This window comes from Pan paniscus, chromosome 4, assembly GCF_029289425.2.
Source record: "Pan paniscus chromosome 4, NHGRI_mPanPan1-v2.0_pri, whole genome shotgun sequence".
Classification (NCBI taxonomy): domain Eukaryota; kingdom Metazoa; phylum Chordata; class Mammalia; order Primates; family Hominidae; genus Pan; species Pan paniscus.
Window position 1 is genome coordinate 35,884,756 of NC_073253.2, and position 13,759 is coordinate 35,898,514.

The window sequence follows — 13,759 nt, forward strand, 5'->3', positions numbered from 1 at the left end:
AGACATGCCAGGCTATGTTGCAAAGGTGGTGGATTGTTAGGCAGAGAAGGAATCTGAGATGGAAAGTAAAACCTGGAGGATTATCAAGGCATACATTAAGAAAAAAACAAGGACCAGAGGAGGTGGCATTTAGAAGCAGGTGCCAGCAGGAGTATAAAGAATAGAACAGGGCCAGGCACAGTGGCTCATGTGTGTAATCCCAGCCCTTTGAGAGGCAGAAGCAGGAGGATCATTTGAGTCCAGGAGTTCAAGACCAGCCTGGGCAACATAACAAGACCTGCTTGCTACAAAAAATTTAAAATTAGTCAAGTGTGGTGGTATGTACCTCTTGTCCCAGCTACTCCGGAGGCTGAGGCAGGAGGATTGCTTGAGCCCAGGAGTTCAGAGTTGCAGTGAGTTATGTTTGCACCACTGCACTCCAGCCTGGGCAACAGAGGGAGATCCTGTCTCTAAAAATAACAGGCCAGGTGAATAACAGGCCAGGTGCACTGTTGGGAGGCTGAGGAGGGTGGATCGCTTGAGTCCAGGAGTTTGAGACCAGCCTGGACAACACTGCAAAACTGCATCTGTACAAAAAAAAAAACAAAAACAAAAGCAAAAATTAGCCAGGTATGGTTGCATGCCTGTAGTCCCAGCTACTCAGGAGGCTGAGGTGGAAAGATTGCCTGAGCCTGGGGGAGGCAGAGGTTGCAGTGATCACATCACTGCACTCCAGCCTGGGTAACAAAGCCAGACCCTATCTCAAAATAATAAACTTTTTTTAAAAAAAAGAACAGAACAATGTAAACATCTGATGAGAGGATCCCAAGAAGTACTGTGTTTAGTAAGTTAACGACTTGCTGACAAATGGAGACTTTCAGTTATATCTAATAGAAAATTTCCTTCATATACTAGGCTATTTGCCTAGCAGGACCTGAAATCGCTACTCATTTAAGTCCTTTTGACAATAAGTATTATTTATAAATAATGCAAGATTACTCTGTTTTCATTTCTTTCCTTTAAAAGGTTAACTTTTATAAAGAAAAATTCAGACCCTAAACTGTTGAAGATGTCATTAGTTTCTAAGATGACCTATTATAGCTTGGGGCCAACAGGCTGATATGAAAGCACCTAGCCCAGAAGGCGGCAGGCACACAAGTAGTTTTTTTTTTTTTTACGTTAAAATTTATTCATTCATTGCACAAATATTTATTTAGTGTTCCAGGCACTGAAAGAAGAAGCTGAAAAGAGGAAGATACAGGGAAGGTATGGGGGTAGGGGGTGGGGGCGTGAGGGTTGAAAATTTTTACCTGTTGGGCATAGTGTTCAGTATTTGGGTGATGAATACACTAAAAGCCCAGACTTCACTACTATGCAATATATGCATGTAAGAAATCTGCATTTATACTCCCTAAATATATATTTTTTTAATGTTTAAAGATACAATTTCCTTGGGTTATATACTTTAATAGATAAGGAGTCCTGAGACCTATATAACTAGGCTATGGGGAATATGATGTATGACTAATACATGTGATACAGGATATGTTTGCACTTGTATTTCTCTTGGGCTTCTTGAATTTGTGTTTCTGTCTTTTGCTGACTTTGCCAATAATCTAGTTTCCTGTGATTATTTCCCTAAGTAGTCTTCCTGAACTGTACTCTTTCTCTTATTTTTCTCAAAGTCAGATTGCATAAATGTTAGACTTTCTAGTATTTCTCACAGGTTCCTGGGGCTCTATCAAATTTTTCTCCCATTTTTCTCTCTGATGTTCAAACTGGAAAATTTGTATTGATTAATCTTTAAGTTCACTGACCCTTTCCTTTCTCATTACCATTCTGCTATTGGGTCCATTCAGTGTATTTTTAAATTTCAGTTATTATATTCTTTAGTTCTGAATTTTCCATTTGATTCCTCCTTATATCTTCTATTTAATGGCTGAAACTTTCTCCCTTTCCAGTCCCTCCTATTGTATTTGCCCTTAGTTGTTATAGCATTTTCATAACTGCTTTAATGTCTTTGTGAGATAATTCCAACATCTGTGTCATCTCGTCACTGACGTTTATTGAACTATCATTGTCTACACAACTTCAGATTTTCCTCATTCTTTGTGTCAACTAATTTTGAATTGTATTCCAGATATTTTGTCTATTATGTTATGAGACACTGGGTCTTGTTTATATCCTATGGAGAATGTTGATATTGTTGTTTTAGGGGACCATAGTTAGTTAGGTTCAACAGTTGCAAGTTTCCATGAGCCTTCTGTGAGCTGCAGTTCCGATACCAGTTCAGTTTTCAAGTCTTCTTGCAGGGCTATTTGCATCTGTCCCATGTGTGCACTACACATTAACCAGTCTGAGACTTGGGTAATGGAATATGCCACTGTTCAGTTCTCAAAGTGTGTAGACTGTTAAGAGCAGATCCTCAAATGCACAGCTCAGGAATAAGCTTATAAACACAGATAACTTTAAGAGGTTGCTTTCCTGAGCTTATCTCACTCTGCAATGTTCCAAGTATTTTTTAGTAGGCTGGACGCAAATAGTTTTAAGTCAATATTGGTTGCTTCTGCGTTCACAGTTCTGGAATGGGAAGTGAGGAGACAACCCAGCAGGCAGATCCTGAGACAAGCAGTGCTGTGGCGTGCTTTCATAGTTAGGGATTGACCCCACTACTGATACAGAGAATAATGTTAAGAAAAAAACCTACTGCAACCTATTTATTTTAATTTAATTTAATTTTTTGAGATGGAGTCATGCTCTGTCGCCCAGGCTGGAGTGCTGTGGCATGATCTCCACTCACTGCAACCTCCACCTCCCAGGTTCAAGCAATTCTTCTGCCTCAGCCTCTCAAGTAGCTGGGATTACAGGCATCTGCCACCACACCCGCCTAATTTTTGTATTTTTAGTAGCGATGGGGTTTCACCATGTTGGCCAGGCTGGTCTTGAACTCCTGACCTCAAATGATCCACCCGCCTTGGCCTCCCAAAGTGCTGGGATTACAGGCATGAGCCACTGCACCCAGCTGCACCCTGTTTTTAAATTGTTTTTTGAAAGAGTATCAGAATATTTTTCTCAGTTCTACATAATTAACATGCCTAAAAAGTACATGCAAGGCGTTACCATTATAGAGACTCTAATAATGGGTCCTAGGCCCTGGAGGAATGGGAGAGAGGCAGATTTCTTAGACTCTGCAAGTGACCATTCACATGTAGCATTCACTCTGCAGGTTAGATAAGTATATTGCTCATACATTAAGCTCTTATTTTGAAAATAGAGCCTTTTGAAGTACTTTTTCTTCTTGATTTTACATAGCTAATTTAATGAAGTTTAATATCTTCTCATAGAACAACTTTGACTTTATTTTTATTTTATTTTTGAGTCAGGGTCTCCCTTTGTCACCCAGGCTGGAGTGCAGTGGTGCCATCTTGACTCACTGCAGCCGTGACCTCTTGGGTTCAAGCAATCCTCTTGCCTTAGTCCCACAAGTAGCTGGGACTGTAGACATGTGCCACCACGCCCGGCTAATTTTTCTATTTTTGGTAGAAGTTGGGTTTCACCATGTTGCCCAGGCTGGCCTCGAACTCCTGAGCTCAAGCAATCTGCCCTCCTCTACCTCCCAAAGTGCTAGGATTATAGGCATCAGCCACTGTGCCTGGCCAGAACTTTGACTTTAGATAGGGAAAAACTGTAAAATTCCAGTTTAAGGAACCTTTCAAATGGTGTTTTTGAAGTGTTTTGAACTCCCTCTAGATTTGAAGCCAACAGGAAACCAGCTGGTCCATTTTGAAGGGAAACTTTACTGAACAGCCACAAGAATAAAGAATTGGTTTGCCCTTACTCCAGTGTTCAGACGTGAGATCATAATGGTGTTTCAGTATATTTTCTGAATCACTGGTCTCTCCAACTAAGCAATTTAGTGATTTCTTTGTGAACAGCTCTCTTAAGGTAAAACCACCAAAACTGTACCTATAAAAAAGAAACCAAATTAACAGAGAACCTCCCCAACAGTTCTAAACAAGTATTCCTGAAATGTGAGATGCTAACTGAAAATTCTGGTGTCAGAATTAATCCTAAGGTATTAATTGTTGCTAAATGTAAGTCTAATGGAGGAGAAATGTGATATCTTAGATTTGAATATTAAAGAAAGGAACTTTTTTTTTCAAAATTAATGTGCAAACTATTGAGAGGTATGGGTGTTTGGAATTTATTATAAGTTGAAGTTGTGTAGGGTATTCTAATAGGAGCATTTATTATACTTGATGAAAGGAATATATGAAGAAGCTACAAAGAGAACAGGGAAGACTGACAAAAATCAAAAACATTTTACTTCCTAAATTGTATTTCTTTTTTCTTTTTTTTTTTGAGATAGAGTTTCACTCTTGTTACCAGGCTGGAATGCAGTGGTGTGATCAGCTCACTGCAGCCTCTGCCTCCTGGGTTCAAGCGATTCTCATGCCTCAGCCTCCCTAGTAGCTGGGATTACAGGCATGCGCCACCATGCCTAGCTAATTTTCTATTTTTAGTAGAGACGTGGTTTCTCCATGTTGGTCAGGCTGGTCTCAAACTCCTGGCCTCAGGTGGTTCGCCCGCCTCGGCCTCCCAAAGTGCTGGGATTACAGGCATGAGCCACCATGCCTGGCCCTAAGTTGTATTTCATACTGCTCTAGAAAGACAGATTATTAAAGGAGCAGCTCATAAAATAGAAGAAGCAAGAATGTTCTCAGATTCAAATTTATAATACCTATGTTTTATTATAAAAATTTATTTTTGGTATCTAAGAAAAAAGAAAATTGTAAAAAGAAAATTATTTGAGACCCTGCCTCACTGCTTTTGGGCATATACCTAGAAGTAGAATTGCTGGATCATATAATTCTAAATTTTTGAGGAACAGCCATACTGTTTTCCACAGCAGCGACACCACTTTACATTCCTACCAACAGCGTACTAGGGTTCCACTTTCTCCACCTCCTCACCAACCCAACACTGATTTTGTTTTTTGATAGTGCCATCCTAGTGGATGTGAGGTGGTGTCTCATTGTGGTTTTGATTTGCATTTCCTTGATGATAATGATGTTAAACATCTTTTCAAGTGCTTAGCACCTGTTTATTTCTCTTCTTTGGGAAAATGTCTATTCAAGTTCTTTGCTCATTTTTAAATTGTTATTGTTGAGTTATAGGAGTTATTTATATATTCTAGATATTAATCCCTTATCAGATAGATGATTTGCAAATATTTTCTCCCTTTCCATGGATTGCCTTTTCACTCTGTTGATTGTGTCCTTTGGCACATGGAAGTTTTTCATTTTTATGTAGTCCACCTTACCTGTTTTTTCTTTTGTTGCCTGTGCTTTTTTGATCTCATATTCAAGAAATCATCGCAGATCCAATGTCACAAAGGTTTTCTCCTTTTTTTTTTTTTTTTGAGACATCTTGCCCTGTCACCTAGGCTGGGGTGCAACGGAGCAGTCTTGGCTCACCACAACCTCCGCCTCCCCGGTTCAAGTGGTTTTCCTGTCTTAGCCTCTGGAGTAGCTGGGACTGCAGGTATTCACCACCATGCCTGGCTAATTTTGTATTTTTAGTAGAGATGGGGTTTCACCATGTTGACCAGGCTGGTCTCAAACTCCTGGCCTCAAGTGATCTGCCCACCTTGGCCTCCCAAAGTGCTGGGATTATAGGCATGAGCCACCATGCCTGGTCATTACATTGATTTTTGTATGTTGAACCATCTTTGCATTCCAGGAGCTGTTCAATTTTTTTTTTTTTTTTTTTTTTTTCTCAAGACAAAATCTTGCTTCATCAACCAGGCTGGAGTGCAGTGGCACGATCTTGGCTCACTGCAACCTCTGCCTCCTAGGTTCAAGCAGTTTTCATGCCTCAGCCTCCTGAGTAGCTGGGATTACAGGCGCCCACCACCACATCCAGCTAATTTTTGTATTTTTAGTAGAGACGGGTTTTGCCATGTTGGCCATTCTGTTCTCAAACTCCTGGCCTCAAGTGATTCACTCATGTTGGCCTCCCAAAGTGCTGGGATTAAGGCATGAGCCACCCCCTTGGCCTCTTCAATTTTTAAATAGTGTTGTTCAAAGAGAAGTTTTTAAGTTTATGAAGTTCCTGTGATCAGTTTTTTTAATGGACCATGTTTTTGGTATTGTATAATATCTAAGAAATTTTTGCCTAACCCAAGGTCACAAAGAATTTTTTCAAGTTTTATAGTTTTATATTTTATAGAAGTTTTATATTTTTAATTTGCGTATAGACTATGAGATATGGGTTGAGATTTGTTTATGTTTGTATGTGGTTATCCAATTGTTTTAGCACCATTTGTTTAAAAGACTGTTATTTCTCCTTCGAATTATCATACCTTTGGACCTTTTATAATTATCTTCATTTTAATAATTTTCATCTCTTTGTGTAGATCTACATTTCTCTCTGGGGTCATACTCTCACTTAAAGAATTTTCTTTAATATTTCTTGTAGGACACATCTTCTAGTAATAAATTATCTGAGCTCTTGTTTACTTGAAAAACTCTTTATTTCACCTTCATTTTGAAAGATATTTTTCCTATGTGTAGAATTCTAGGATGAGGATTGTTTTCTTTCAACACTGTCACTCCACTGTCTTCTGGATTGCATCATCTGTGATGAAGTATTACTATGCAGTAGTCCCTCCTTAACCACAGGGGATATATTGCATACTCCCAGTGGATGCCTGAAACCATGGATAGTAGTGAACCCTATATGTAGGGTTTATGTTTATGTTTTTTTCTGTAGATACATACCTGTGATAAAGTTTAATTTCTACAGTAGGCACAGTAAGAGATTAACAACATGAACTAATAATAAAATAGGACAATTATAGGAATATACTGTAATAAAAGTTATGTGAATGTGGTCTCTCCCTCTCTCAAAATATTTTATCATACTGTAATATTTTCAGAATATAGTTGACCATGTGTAACTGGAACCACAGAAAGAGAAACAATGAATAAGGAGCTACTGTAATTGTTATTTTTGTTCCTCTATGTATAATATGTTCTTGTACTTTTTGCATCTGTGGTTTCATGTCTTTTATTTTTTGAAAATACTCAGCCTTTATGTCTTCAGATATTTCCTCTGCCCTTCTCTCTTCTCCTTCTATGATTCTAGTTAAACATTTGTTAGACAGTTTACATGGCCCTTCATATCTTAGAAACTCTTTTTCTTTTTTCTCTTTGTGTTTCAGTTTGGCTGATTTCTCTTGATCTGTTTCCATGTTCACCGACTTTATGCAACTGTGTGAAGTTCACTGAGCCTGTCAAAGGCATTCTTCACCTCTGTTGTTATGTTCTGTATTTCTAACATTTCTGTTGGGTTCTTTCCCATAGTTTTCATTGCTCTGCTAAAATTCACAATCTGAGTGAACGTGATGTCCTTTCCACTAACACCTTTAACATTGCTATCTTACTTCCTTGATTTATTCAAGATCAAGATCAGATTAATCTCTGAGTATGATTCTGTTGATTGCTTTCTTTCTTGACAGTGAGGAGTGTTTTTTTTTCTTGCTTTTTGATACATCTTGTAATTTTTTTTTTTTTCATTGAATGCTAAACATTGTGTGGAGGACAGTAATGATGAACACTATTTCCTCCTAGAAATGGGTATGACTCTTCTGCTAGGCTGTTAATATGAAAGTTAGTCCATTTGGGGGTTGAAAGGGATTTTGATTTTGTCGTTGGTATGGTTACTATGAGTATGCTATAGCCTTTAAACATCTCTAACATTACCTTGTGCTTAGGATTGCTAGAGGGTTCTACGCACTGCTCGACACTCATCTTTTGGTCTTTTTTTGTGTGTGTGCACACCTCAAAGAAGGTCTGTCTCTACAGTCTTGACCTTCCTGCAATGGAAGGCTGCTATAATAGATGACAGAATGGGGTTCTCTGTTGTTTTTGTCCAGCCTCAGTCTTGGGTAGACCCTTTGTCCCAGGATCTCAGAAATGAGGCTTTCTCAGTGATCCTGCCCCTCTCCCAGTAACAGGTAAATTCAGCCTTGTGATAGTTGAGAGTCTTGTGTAGGAGTTTCCTGCCTCTGTCCCACAGGTTAGAGACCTCTGAATCCAGGACTATTTTCTGTTCCTCTCACAGAGTTACAGTGTTTTATTCTCTTTGCCCCCAGCCATAACAGGTCTTCACCTGAATCCAGGTTAAGTGGGAGAATGACAGGATTTAGGGGTATCCTTCTCCCATTGGTTTAAGATTTTGGTCCTGTGGAGAAGAAGGGTCTTGGCTAGACTTTGTGAATTTCCCAAATGGAAGTCTGTCCCCTCTTCCAGGATCCTTTCTCTAGTCTCTCTCTCTGCCTCTACAATCTTTCTCCTGAGAACCTGATAGAAGTCTGTGGTAAAGAGCCTGCAAGAGGGTACAAATTCCCTTTTGTATCTCTGGCTCCCAAGAGCCTTAGAAATGCTTGTGGTAGCCATCTTGCTCATAAGTACCACTCCAAACATGAAATTGTGAAGTTATCTTCTTGATACAGGTAGAAAATAAAATGATTACACTTAACCTAGATTTTATCATTAACGTATAGTATATTTCAAGATTTTACCAGAGTTGTATCTTAAACTTGAGCTTCCTTGGGTCTAAATACCAACCAAATATGAAAATACTGGAAAATGCTAGGATGAATTTGAAGAATCTACTAACCTACTTTAAACATATATTTCAACAGTCAAGTGTTTTAAAATAATTGATATGGTGTTATAACTACCTAGACTACTCATATAAAAAGTACTTCTGCCAATCGGTATTAACTTGTAAATTACACCAAAGCAAGGCAACTTGTTCAGGAATACCAACCTTTTCTTAAACAGGTTTGTTGTAGATTCTCCATATTCCAGGTCTACAGTGTTTTATAGATGAAATCCCTGTTACCGTATATGCATGCCTGATAAGTTTAAAATGGGAGTCAAGAAACTCCATATGATTCTACTACCCAAAACTAGTGTGAAATTCTATCCCTGATGTGAGAGCTAAAATATTTATATTTGAGGTTTTTATTAGTGTTGAAAGTTTTATTAAAATTAGTGTTATAAAATTTACTACTCATTAATTGATTTGATCTGAGGTTAGCCTTGCACTTATTTCATAGTGAATACCTTTACTTTTCATTTAGTGCATTGACTAAGCATGCACAGACTGGCAAGCACCAGGTTTTGCTGGTAAGTGAAAGGATGGGTGTAATAACTGGAAAATACTTGTTGGAGAAAACTTGAATCAATGAAAGGAAAAAATGCAATCTGATAAACAGATTCTGAATATAGAAAAAATTGGACAAAAATTCATAGAAAAAAATGAGAATCTGATTGAGAAGAAGAGCTCATCACAGAAAAGCCAGCTTGATTAGAACAGGAAATATAATCCATGTACTTCAATTCAGGAAGATGGGGCAAATTGATAGGTTACATAGTGTGGGTTTAAAAAATTATGTTTTTTAGTTTGCTTGAGTTGTCCTAAAAAATGCTGTAGACTGCATGGCTTAAACTATAGAAATCTATTTTCTCATAGTTCTGGAGGCTAGAAGTCTGAGATCAAGGCGTCTGCAGGGTCATTTCTTCCGAGGCCTCTCTCCTCGTCTTGTAGATGGCTGTCGTCTCTTTTTATGTTCATGTGTCTGTGTCCTAATCCCCTCCTCTTGTAAGGACACCATTTATACTGGATTATGGCCCACCCTAATGACCACATTAAACCTTAATTACCTCTTTAAAGACTCTATCTCCAAATACAGTCATACTGTGAGATCCTGGGAGTTAGAACTTCAATATATGAGTTTTGGAGGGACACAGTTCAGCCTCACACACAGAATCGAAGAGGCAATCAGGACCGGGCACGATGGCTCACGCCTGTAATCCCAGCACTTTGGAAGGCCGAGGTGGGTGGATCACCTGAGGTCAGGAGTTAGCGACCAGCCTGGCCAACATGGTGAAACCCTCTCTCTACTAAAAATATAAAAAAAAAAAAATAGCTGGGCATGGTGGTGGGCATCTCCCAGCTACTTGGGAGGCTGAGGCAGGAGAATCGCTTGAACCTGGAAGGCGGAGGTTGCATGAGCTGAGATTGTGCCATTGCACTCCAGCCTGGGCAACAAGAGCGAAACTCCATCTCAAAGAAAGAAAGAAAGAAAAGGCAGAATGTCAGGATCCTCTTGAACAGTACTGTTCAGTAGAACTTTTTGTCATGATGAAATGTTCTGTTATCTTTGCTGTCCAGGGTGGTAGCCACCAGTCTTGTGTGGCTGTTGAGTGCATGAAATGTGTCTTACATTCAAAGCTGAATTTTTTACTTTAATTTGGAACTATTACATTTAAATAGCCACATGCTAATATTTGGATAATACAGATCTTGACTGATCTATTTATTTGACATATAAAGAACTGAGAACCAAAGTGCTTGAGTGTTGGGTCCGAGGTTACACAGATAATTACTGAATACTTGTGATGTAAGCAGTTATAAAATGCTTGATGGATTTTACTGTCTAGTGACTATAAAATAAAACCCACATAAATATAATAGAAAAACACCCTCATTTTAAAATTATTTCTCCTGCTATAAATACGTGGTAATCCATTTTACTTTATAATTGTGTGATTTTGACAAATGGATTTTAGGAGTAAATAATCGTTTTTTCTTCTAGTTAATTTTTAAAGGTGTTTGCTATTGACATGTAACAAGTGTTTAAATTAGTTCACTAAGATGTCAATCATCAGATTGAAGTTTCCATTTAAATAAAACGCATCTCTATAGGGGAAAAACTGGTAGGTGGTTTAAAGAAAAATCTATAATTCAGTTAGAGCAGGTGAATCCATGCATGCTTTTTTCAGAAGACATGAATCTGAAAAATCATTTCACAAAGGAAGAATAAGAAAAGAGCTTTCTTTTTCAGGATAGAAATGGATTGTTAAATTAATAGCTTAGCTTGTTGCTTGATTGTATCCTTTCATGTTTTGATGATATTTTCTCACTTAGTAAACTTTAGGAATATTTTTAACTTTTCATTTTAAACTAATTTTAGACTTATAGAAAAATCACAGAAACTGTACAGAGTGCCCGTATACACTTCACACAGCTTCCCTTAATGTTAACATCTTGTGTAACCATAATACAATGATCAAATCCAGGGCAGTAGCATTGATACAATACTACTAACTAACCCTCAGTTTTCACCAATGTTCCCTTTCTGTTCTAGGAACCTACCTAAGATCCCACCTTGCATTTAACTGTTATTTCCTGTTTCCTTCATTTTCTTCACGTTTGAAGAGTTTCAGTTATTTTACAGATTGTCCCTCAGTTTGGGTTTATATGATATTTTCTCATTATTTGACTGAAGTTACGCATTTATTGCAAGAATACTACAGACACAATCTTGTGTCATTCTCTGTACGTCATATCAGGGGGTTCATGATGCTAATATGTCATATTTCTGGTGATAAACTTTAGAAATCTTGGTGATGAAAACTATGCTTTTTAAATAAAATATATGCTAAAATTACTATAAAATAGCAATCCATCAAATTTACCCTAGAATACAAATGATTTATCAAACCCCCAAAAAATGGTGATTGAAGAAAGCTATAAGCCTCACTAGTTAGTTAATGGGATGAGGTTAGTAGAATTTAACTAATAGAAATAAACTTCAATAATGAGAAAGATAAACAACTTTTTTCTTTCTAATGAGGCAATTCTTCACTGGAAAGTTAAGAAAGGAATTTTCAAGAGGAGTCTTTCCAACTAAAAGAATTGTCTTATAGTAGAAAATTGTTTTAGTTGAGGTACTTAACTGTAGTAGCTTATCAAGTAGAATATTAAATGAGGAAAAACGGTGATTGCTTTTGTCTTCTTCTATTTATGACACTGGAATTATATCAGAAGTCAAGTCTTTAGAACCAGTTTGTAGGCATAGGCTTTCCTATGAAATCAGTTTATTGTAGCAAATGTTTGTATTTTTGACATTTTAAGGTCCTGAATAAGATGAAATAAATCAAAAACAATTTGAAAAGAAATACTACATTACATATCCCAAACCTTATGACATTTAAGCATCCTCATATGTTTTCATTAAGGAATAACATTGTACTTTAGGGTTTGACACACGTAAAAAATGTAATACATTGTTAGGTTTTTTTAGTAGATGTTTTTCAGGCTATAATGTTTATTCCTTAAAAGAGAATGGGTGGAAACTCTTCTGTAGATAACTGTATCTGTCATAATGAAGGTTGGAAACATTCTACGTTAAGCCTGGTACTTGAGTACTTTTTATATTTCTTCACTTGCCAGGTTTTCTTTACTAGGAATATTTTGGTAAAGTATTTGTGTTTTTTAGTATTTTGGGGTTGTCTTTGAAAACATTCTTAGGGCTGGTCACAGTGGCTCACGCCTGTAATCCCAGTACTTTGGGAGGCTGAGGCAGGTGGATCACCTGAGGTCAGGAGTTCAAGACCAGCCTGGCCAACATGGCGAAACCCCGTCTGTACTAAAAAAATATAAAAAAATTAACTGGGCATGGTGGCGTGTGCCTGTAGTCCCAGCTACTCAGGAGACTGAGGCAGGAGAATCGCTTGAACCCAGGAGGCGGAGGTTGCAGTGAGCCAAGATTGCGCCACTACACTCCAGCCTGGGCGACAGAGCGAGACTCCATCTCAAAAAAAAAAAAAAAAAAAGAAAAGAAAACATTCTTAGACTATAAACCCTACAATAGAACTGAGTCTTGCTGTCCCTTCAAGGTAACAGTAGTTGGTGTAATGGATAGAATTTTCTTTTTGTTTTATTTCAGTTCAGCAATCAGCAAACATTGGGAGGCTGAACTGGCTACCCTCAAAGGAAATAATGCCAAACTCACTGCAGCCCTGCTGGAGTCCACTGCCAATGTGAAACAATGGAAACAGCAACTTGCTGCCTATCAAGAGGAAGCAGAACGTCTGCACAAGCGGGTAATTTCAGGGCTGATGTCTATAGGGATTTAGGGCTAACAGGTTTTCTTGATCAGAAGAAATTTGCGTGTAGATTCAGCACAGGGATATCTTCTAGTTCTAGGATGTCAGAACATAGATATGGGTTGTATGATATGCGTTTGTTTGATTAAGAAAAATATTTTCCATAGTTTAGTGAGAATGAAGAATATACGCCTTTTGAAGTCAACAAACCATGTTGATTCCCCATATTATCCATGGGGACTAGCAGTAATGCACAAAGTACATAAAAGCACTAATGTATTAGTGCTAGTTGATTAGTACTGACATGGTAGTTAAAGTGTGTGCTGAGAAAAAATTCAGGGAGTAGTTTAATTAGAATTTCAGCTTTGGGTGTTGACGGTGAAGCGGGAATGCTTTTTTCCTGAGTTGTTCTGGGGAGGGGATTCTCCATTTCTGGTTTACAAGACCAGAGTATTCCAGAGTGCGAATTCCAGTTCTGCCGGTTATTATCTGTATGATCTTTGATAAGTTATTTCCTTCTTCCAGCTCAGTATTCTCATCTGTAAAATAGGAATAATAAGTACTCTGTACAATTCCTGTGAAGATTAATTGAATACTTAATTGGCATGTAGTTGCACTGAGTCAAAAGTATGTATTCTGTACAATTCCTATGAAAATTTGTTGAGACACTTAATTGCCATGTAATTGCACTGTCTCAATGAGTTGCAGTGAGTCGATGAGCTGCTTTTATTATTTTCTTTTTAAAGAAGGAACAATTTGAAAAATACAAGTAGAAAATTATTAACTTTGGTAATATTAGAGATTTGGTGCAG

The 13,759-nt window shown here is 37.8% G+C and overlaps 1 protein-coding gene across 1 annotated transcript in view; it reads left to right on the forward strand.

Moving 5' to 3' along the window:
- HOMER1 (homer scaffold protein 1) overlaps positions 1–13,759 on the forward strand; it is a 141,020-nt gene that overhangs the window by 99,067 nt on the left and 28,194 nt on the right. Inside the window, exon 6 of the mRNA XM_003822281.7 lies at positions 12,788–12,944. Coding sequence (XP_003822329.1) covers positions 12,788–12,944 — 157 coding nt within the window. The remainder of the gene's footprint in view (positions 1–12,787; positions 12,945–13,759) is intronic.